The sequence below is a fragment of the Perca fluviatilis genome, chromosome 5, assembly GCF_010015445.1.
Source record: "Perca fluviatilis chromosome 5, GENO_Pfluv_1.0, whole genome shotgun sequence".
NCBI classification, from domain to species: Eukaryota; Metazoa; Chordata; class Actinopteri; order Perciformes; family Percidae; genus Perca; species Perca fluviatilis.
Genome location: NC_053116.1, coordinates 22983481 through 22993026, shown reverse-complemented (window position 1 = coordinate 22993026; position 9546 = coordinate 22983481). Strand labels below are relative to the sequence as shown.

At 42.4% G+C, this 9546-nt stretch overlaps 1 protein-coding gene across 1 annotated transcript in view; it reads left to right on the top strand.

Moving 5' to 3' along the window:
• The first annotated feature begins 467 nt into the window (after positions 1-467).
• The window catches only part of kcnc4 (potassium voltage-gated channel, Shaw-related subfamily, member 4), a 28659-nt gene continuing 19580 nt past the window's right edge, over positions 468-9546 (top strand). Inside the window, exon 1 of the mRNA XM_039801811.1 lies at positions 468-1743. Coding sequence (XP_039657745.1) covers positions 1141-1743 — 603 coding nt within the window. The 5' untranslated portion in view covers positions 468-1140. The remainder of the gene's footprint in view (positions 1744-9546) is intronic.

Genomic DNA, 9546 nt, shown 5'->3' with positions numbered 1-9546 from the left:
AACACACTGAGGCCTGAAAGCTAACTGTTAGATCACACTTTAGTTGCTTAATAATACAATAATTGTAGATTTTTACTGGAAATGACAGTAAAGTAGTTAACTGTAGTAGTGGGCACTTAATCTATTTTTAGCCTACTAGTCCAGTTTGTGCAAGTACAATATGCCCCTTACATTTTCACATGCAGGCTATCAAACACCTGTACCAGTGCAGACCTGAATATGTAAAATATTCACACACACACACACACACACACACACACACACACACACACACACACACACACACACACACACACACACACACACACACACACACACACACACACACACACACACACACACACACACACACACACACACACACACACACACACACACACACACACACACACACACACAAAAGAGGGAGTGGTTCACTAATGCGCCAACCTCCGCCAGCAGCCAAAGAGTTAAATTGCCGAGCCTGTTGTTGAACGCACCATCCAACCGGGCTGTGTCGCTAAGGGAAGATAGGCTACTTGTGAAAAAAGCAACAGATCCCCAGCTGGAAAACAACCCCACATCTGGCACGCGAGCTGAGCAGGGACAACTGGAGGAATATCTCAGCGCGTGATTAAATGCGTGACTGGATCATTGTCAGGTTTCCTCCTTGTGTGGAGAAGAGAAAAGTTGTCAGGAAGAGTTGTGCATTTTGGCGTTGCATTATTTGGATAACATTTGTCAAAAAAGGGGGGTGAGGAGTTGCTAAGTGGTTCAGCCATATATGCACGTATAGCCTACTGCCAATTTTTTTTTTGCAACTTGTTTTCCCCAGCGGAAATAAGTGCAACATCTGGAAGCATTCATTTAGCCTAAGTCACATTGTGCAATCTATTCGACAAAAACATTTTAAAAACACACATTAAGTTAGCCTTACCACATGCGTTTTGTTGCGACAACAGACGGAGTTTTGTAACAGGTGGTTTTTATTGAGCGTCTCACTTTGACGCTGTTTGGATCGTTTTATGCTGTCATTTTGTGGAGTGGGGTCTGAAATGAGTGCGGACTTTGCGTTCATTTATTGAGTTCTTTGTAGGCTACGAGTGGACACCAGCTTGTAACGGAAGGGCGAGCAGCCAGAAGGTCCCTAGCTGCTTCTAAATGATCAGCTCGGTGTGCGTTTCGTCTTACCGGGGGCGCAAGTCAGGCAACAAACCTCCATCTAAAACATGTCTGAAGGAGGAGATGTACAGAGGGGAAGACTCGGACAAAATTATCATTAATGTGGGCGGCACTCGACATGAAACCTACAAGAGCACCCTCAGGACCCTGCCGGGCACACGCCTGGCATGGCTGGCAGACCCGGACCTGCAGGTCAACTCGGACGCTGCACCCCCGAGTGCCGAGTTATTCTTCGACAGACACCCGGGCATCTTTGCCTACGTGCTGAACTACTACCGAACCGGCAAGCTGCACTGCCCGGCCGACGTCTGTGGGCCGCTCTTCGAGGAGGAGCTGGCGTTTTGGGGGATTGACGAGACCGACGTGGAGCCGTGCTGCTGGATGACCTACCGGCAGCACCGGGACGCTGAGGAGGCTCTGGAGACATTTGAACCGCCAGACCCGGAGACCGACGACGACAGAGAGATGCCGAGGCGGTTCGGCATCGAGGACTGTCCCGACAGGTCGAGGGGCTGCTGCGAAGTTTGGCAGCCAAAGGTCTGGGCCTTGTTTGACGACCCGTACTCGTCCAGAGCAGCCAGGGTGAGTTCACCAGGTGTTTTTTGTACTTTAATGGGCACATGTAAGTGCAAGACCATAAAACCTGCAAGTGATTTCCATTTAGAAAAAAAAAGGCGCACGTTGTCCTAATCAACCGTAATCAAACAGGTGTCCCTACATAGTTCAGCCAATCAGGCATCAGTTAGCCTACAGCTAACCTCTGTAATATTCGTTCATTCGTTTTTTTAAATAAAATCAAAAAGCAATAAAGACTTGTTTTCTCAATAGTCGTTTCCAAAATCAAGATGAAAAAACAGATTACTACTCAATTTTCCAATTACAACGCGATTAAGCTAGCAAAGCAGTTTTGCGTATACTACATGTGTGGTAATTATTAAGTTTGGAAATCCCACGATCTATACAAAGCTAACGTCAGCTTAAGTTGGCTGGCAGACTAAAAAGGGAGCGACTAGAAATTCTCTAAGAGCAAATTGCTCCACAATATGAATAACGTTACAGTTTGATTATAACTTTTATTTAGTGTATGATCACAATATTAAACTCGAGGGAGCGTTTGATTTACCGTCATATTATTGGCTTTTCCGAGCATCTTGGGACACCTTAACGTAGCGCAGTGTAAATGTATGTGTTTTGCCATCGTCAAAAAGCTGCATCATAATGACAGAATATTCCTCCAGTCCTGGCCAATGATTACAACAGATCCCGTTGCTCTGGACGGAGACCAGTTCAGGATATTAGAAGCACTTTTCCGGTGGCGCTGAGCGTTACTGCGCAGCCTCCAACTGAGAGAGACGATGTAAAAGTGACGTGAGCAACCTGTCTGAAAGTTGTAAGTCTTCTGGTAGCTGTGCCAAGAGAAATCTCAATCATTCCCAATGTTACAGAGACGGAGAGCGTATAATATACAATCTAAGATAATTATTGCAAACTATAATGCTAATTAAAGGTGCAATATGTAATATTGTGTGTAATACTGGCAGCTAGCGGTTAAAATAGTTACTGCACTACCAATTCAAAATACTGGAGAGTCGTTTCCCCCGCCCCCTCCTGCCCAGACTCGAAGTTCACGGGGGTTGCCAGGCTGAGACCGCAGCATTCACAACAACGTTGCTAGACACTTTTCTCACATAGCCAGACATTACTCCACAGCACAGCCGGAGTAGCTAACGTTAGATGCTGGCTATATTGACAGTCATAAAGCCCCATGCTCCGCGCGGAGCTCTGTAACCAACTGACAGACACTTTTGCACTTTTTCGGACAAATTACAGTATGAACCGCTAAAAAACAACAAACAACCTCACTATCCTCTCCACACGCCAGTCAGGCACACTTCCTCGGCTTAGAATTACAATACGAACCGCTAAAAATACCACTAGCTACCTTACCGACGGAACACACTTCATTGGCTTAGAATTATGGCAAAAATCGCTAAACACACTGCAAACTCACAGTCCTCTCTTTCCGATTTACAGCCCCCCTCTCGTGGCTTAAAATAACTCACCGTTGTCGGCTCCAGCCGCTGAAGAGGCTACATGCTGTAAACAGCCGTGGGCAGCTTGCCTGGTTCTCCGGTAACGTTAACAGGTAGCAGGGTTAGCATGGCGGCGTTAGCCAGGACCAGTCGGGATCACTTTACTGGCTATGTCTCAATTGTTTTTGCGAGTAACCAACTCGGGTACTCTAGCTATATAATTCAATGTGAGAACACAAATGTTGAAATGACAAAAAATGCCCGTCCCTAGTAGCTGTGATAAATTAGCCTGAAGCTAATGCTTACCGGTTCAGGAGAAAATAAGCCAACTCTGCGTCCTTTTGGGCTCTAAGCTGTCTCCATCTTTCAAATACATCTCCATTATTTACCAGGGGGTTGTTATGTCTCTGGTCACGCAACTGTTAGAAAAATGCTGTTTTCTTTTTTTTAGGTCGGGTAGAATCTATCTCCATTGATCCTGTTTGTTTGTTTGCTGCTTTCATGGCTGTACTAACGTTACAGCTGTAGCGCGCTGGGTTTACGTTTTTACAGGTATATCTGGCAACCCAGCCTGGCTGTCAAACTGGGCCGTTGATAACAACACACAGATCAAAACATAAACATAAATTCCGTCACGGAATGTAAATTTCAAAAAGAAAAAATACTGAAATTAGCATTGTTGTCAGAAAAGATAGTATTTCAGTTTAACATGTTTCCTTAATATCTGATGAGGCATTGGTGTCATTTTTGGATTTATTACAGTACAAATATTACATATTGGACCTTTAACATGAGTAATTAACTTAAACAGCTAACGTAAGTCGAAACTGCCTGCGAGCTTCTCCTGTACTATACGGTAATTCCTCTACTATGCGACAGTAAGTCGCTTGGTTATGACACAATCGTTAGCCTATTTTTATAAAAGCATCCGCCACGGAGCCATAACGTGAGGTACAAGGTAATGGAGCCTTTTATACATTGTCGTGTTTCTTTAGAAATAAACAACGGACAAATAGAGTCTTTAAACGCTTCAGATGTAAAGTTATTCGCTGTCAAAGTGACGTCAAAATGAATGGCAGTCAATGGAATGCTAACGGGACGAGATCGCTTTGTAGCATCAAAATGGCGCCATAGGAGGTTCGAGTTCTGAAGCGAAGCTTACCCCCTTGGATATTACTTCTTCTTTTTATTAGTTTTGCGTCCCATATAGAGTCCTAGTAGACATCACTTCCAGGTCACATAATTTGCTTCAGTTGAAAATATCAAAATTGGATGAAACTTTCCTTTTTTTTTTTTATTTGAGCACAAAATCGGAAATTTGACTTTTATTAAAGGTCTTTACTACAGCGGAGGCATACAACTGCGAGGCAGTGAGTCTAGTTTTCTTCTAGTCTTTGAAAAAACTCACAGACAGAAATCTACAGTATTTTATCTATCTAGTCACTTGTGTTTGGGGTCACTCCCTAACTATTAGACCTCTTATGAACACACCATCCAAATAGATGTACTGGGTTTGGGAGGGGTAATGCTGTGTTAAAAATGTAACCATGATGTGACAATGTTTCTATAGAGGCCTTCTAAAACATAGTAAGCAATGAAATCAGGTTAATAAAACAATTTTAAGTATGTTTTTTGAGCTGTTCAAAAGGGCCATGGACCCCCAGGACCCTAAACAACATTAAAATGAATGTATCTTTGTGCTAATTCAGCTTCTTACTTAGTATATATATATATATATTTATATTATATTATATATATATATATATATATATATATATATTATAGTTAGAAGCCATAAACAAATGCATTTATTCAGCTCCCAGGTAAAGTAAAAAAAAAGTAAAATCACTTTTCTTATAATGTATTACAAAACCTGCACTCTCTCCAGACAATTAAATGTTGCTATAGCAGGTTTTCAGTTCTCACTTATATGTTATGAAACTGTACTAAAAATGCTGAAAATAAAGAAAATGCTGTGTCATGACAAACAACACTGTGTTGCTGAAGTGTTCCTACACATGCTGGTCAAGGTTTTCACTCAGGTCCTTACAACCAGGGCTGGACTGGGACAAAAAATTGGCCCACACCCACCGTGATTGGTCAGACACATTCCCTGCAGACAGTCCTCTTAAAATATGCATTCATTCTTAGAGTTATGATTTGTATATTTATGGTATATTTATTATTTTTTATTATTGATATTTGATATTGTATTGCTATTATTGTTATTATTACTAGTATGCTTAATATTGGCTTAGCAACTTTAAAAACAGTTTACTGTTAATTTTAACTATTGTAAGATTCATATTTTGTCGCTTTGGACACAAGTGTCTGCTAAATACTATAACCATACCCATAACCCTTCCCAAAAGCTACAATAAAGCTGAGAGTAGTATATGCCCTGGAAAAGAGCACCAATACAAGAGAAGCTAATTAAGCCATTCAGGGAACACTGATGCTTATATCATCACTGATTTTATAAATCCACAGACTTTTCAGCTACCCAACAGGCTAAACGCTAGCATTTTCAATGTAAGCTTAGCAGTTAGGTCACCTGACAGCCACTAACTTTAATGTTAGAGCCAAACTGCTTGTTATCGTTATGACATGACACACACACACACACACACACACACACACACACACACACACACACACACACACACACACACACACACACACACACACACACACACACACACACACACACACACACACACACACACACACACACACACAGCCTCCCTCCCTTCCTGAGAGTCCCTGTTAATTTGCCTACTCCTTACCACATCGTCAACTACTCTCTCTTCCATCTTTTCCTCACTCGCTCCCATGGCCCTGTCATGGTCACTCGCCTCATGTTGTTTCTGCTTCTCTGTATAGCCAGCCACCTCTCCTCCTCCTCGGCTTCAGGTAATGCTGATGTTGAAGCAGCTATTACAGCCCCAAACGTGTCAGAAATTTTGGCACATTTTGAGGAATCTGCCTGTAGATTCTTAATCGTTTTCTCCTGTAATTTCTCTGCACTTCCCTTGCGCTTTGGTGGTCGTTTGTCCATTTTAACGTGAATGCTAAACTTCCAGCATAACTATTACAGCTTCGTGTCTCAGGGTTGGGAGGCATGGCCATAGTGGGATTCGTAAATTTGCGGCCCGGAGTGGGGAGGGGGGTTCCTGGATATGATTGGGTCAGGCCAGTGCCAATAAAGAAAATTAACCAATGGGCCGCTGTGAGTTCTTTATGGGCCGGCCCCGCCCGGCAAAAAAAAAGGGCCTATTTATATCGGCGATTCGGCCCAAAAGTGCGTCGGCCCACCGGGAAAATGCCCGGTATGCCCAATGGCCAGTCCAGCCCTGCTTTACAACACAAGTGTTTGAAAGGCTACAGGAGTGTGCATTCATGTACAGTGTCTCATAAGCAGAAGAATGGGGTTCAAATACACCATCCATCCATCTTCGTTGGGGTCAGGTCGCGGGGGCAGCAGCTCCAGCAGGGGACCCCAAACTTCCCTTTCCCGAGCCACATTAACCAGCTCCAACTGGGGGATCCCGAGGCGTTCACAGGCCAGGGTGGAGATATAGGGAAGACCCAGGACTAGGTGCAAATACACATATAGGCAAAAATAAAATCCGTTGCTAATTTGTGAATAGTATTTTTATTAATTTTTTTAAAGATCGTCATGTCAAAATTTAAATGACATGTATTTATGATTTTAACATATACAAACCCCTCAAAAATCTATCTCAGTTTCTCATTTCATCACGACGAACAAGATACACTTCTGGTTGGTTTATCGATAAAATAAATTTTTCTATGTTTCTATTAAAACAAATTTGCTCTCATTTCTTCCACAGGGGACATCAGCCATTTGTAAGCATTTGAAAGTATGCTATGCCTAATGGCTTAGCAACAAAAGCAGCAGAGAGCCTAATGAAGTAAACGTGAAAGCAAGTATAGAGTGTCACTATAGCAGGAGTTTTCAGGCAAAGGGCCAGGAGCTTTCGGCGGTCAAAAAGAGAAAGCGAGTGACTGATCCTCACTCTAATTTCTGTTTGTAGAGTTGAATGGTCTATTCACAGGCTCCCACAGTGTTGCAGAAGTGTAGTGTTCTTATTACATGCCAGTCACAATACAAATAGTGTTTATTTAAGCTTCACGTCCAGGTGGTATTTGCAGGCTGTCACTGTAGAACAGCTGACATCTCTGAGTCACAGCTGCCATCTGAAGATGACCACACACTGCCTGCCAGTTCATCACGTCTGTCTCTCACCATTTAATATTTGTAAATGAATCAATCAGGATTTGCAAAGTTCTATGGCGAAACAGCCAGTGTTGTGCCTGAGAGTGTTCATTGAACGATAGTTCATGAACTCGTTCATATTTTGGGTGAACGTGAACTGAACGCACTGTATTACTGTCTGTGAACTCGTTCATTCTGGTGTCTGGCTCTCTCAGTTTAACTTCGTTCAATAGGGTGCCAGATTTCTATAGAGCCTTCCAGGCGAAAACCCGGCTAAAACACACCGTAAACAGGCCTTAATATGTAGCGGAAAAAACACCCAATCTGGCAACATCAGCCACCAGTGTCAGCATGGAGCATGGAGGCGACGAAGCAGCAAGGAGGCGTCGTATGATCATTTAAACAAGTTTTATGACAAGGTCGGTGAGGATGCGAAAAATCTTACATTTCTGTGCAAACTTTGCCCACCAGCTTTCCAAAAGAAAATCCACACTTCACTCACATCCACAGCAAACCTGAAATGGCACATTGAACTGATTTGGATATGAAGATGAAATCTGACGCATAGTTTCAGTGTTAAAACTGATAAAATAATTGTGTCTTTTGAAAAATAATAGCTCGCAGCAACATATGGAAAAAAAGAACTATGAACTAGTTCATTTTTGGAACTGTGAACTTAGTTCAAAATTTTGAAGTATGAACCATGAACTGAACTAGTTCATTTTAAAATTTGTGAACTGAACTTTGAACTAGTTCATGTAGAAAGTGAACTTTCCCAACACTGGAAACAGCAGTGTAGATATGAGTCTGGAAGTATGTAATAACGAGTGATGGCGGAGCCATATTGACCCGGTCATAATGTTCTTTGTCCATTTCCTCTCCAGCTGATTCATGTACGCATGTTTGCTCTGTGTGCATTCTGAGAGGATGCAGAGTGCATTTTGAGGGACTCATGTTACCTTTATGGCTTTTTTATTTCAAAGAGCCTCTGAGCTTCTCTCAGGTAATGTGATTCTTGAAAGCCGGAAGGGAGGTTAATCTGTCCATCATTCCAGCCACATCCTCCTCCACTATATCAACCAAGATTTGAGGTGCAGCTCTGTAAAAGTTGCCACATGAAGCCTCTATTCTGATGATGGCACCATTTACAAATCGACATGAGAGGATCATATGCAGCTGCTTATACAGAAGGTACTAAAACAGTAATGACTGAAGTGCTGACTCTCAGCTGAGGGTGTGTACATTCACATCAGATGAACATTGTATGAATTGTAGTCCTTGTTGGCCATGCTAGGCGCCCCTGACCTTTCCTCAAGCGCCACCATGAGGTTGGCATTTGTGGTTTTGAGTGAAATTCTTCAACAACTCTTTGATGAATTTCCATTGCTAGATATTGGGGAAATAACTTTGCTGATCCCCTGACTCTTTTTCATTTCGCGCCATCAACAAGTCAAACTTTTAATGCTTCCAATCCTTTTTTTTATTATCAAATATCTGCAAAACTAGCCTAATGACATTCCCATCAACCCCAACTGTACTTTGCGTTAGCATGCTACCATTAAACTAAGAGCGTGGCAATGACAAGTAAACATTAAACCTGCTAAACATCAGCATGTTAGCGTTGTCACTGTGAGCATATTGGCACACTCACGTTAGCATTTAGTGTCACAGAGCCACTAGCATGTATGGCTGTAGTCCTTCAATTTTAAGGGGCAAAAAGTTAAAATACCCTTAATGCCAAGTCGTATTAATTCATATTTGGTTGTGAACCCTTTATAATCAACTACTGGCTGAAGTTTATGTCTCAGAGACATCAGGATGCTTAGCCAGGCATTTACCGCAGCCAATTTCATATCCTTGCTTGTTTAGGGGCCTTTTGCCTTCAGTCTGGACTTCACAAAGTGAAACTCATGTTCAGATGGATTGACATCAGGTGACTAATGACTTTAGTTTGACATTAAAACCTTCTTGTCTGACCTGTCTGTATATTTAGGATCACTTACCTGCTGCATTGTCCTAAATGTGGGGGTCTACAATGTCTACCCTGTTCACCAAATATGGACGTGAACACTCTCAAATATCTTTTAAAGCTGAAGGTCAGACCATTAACTT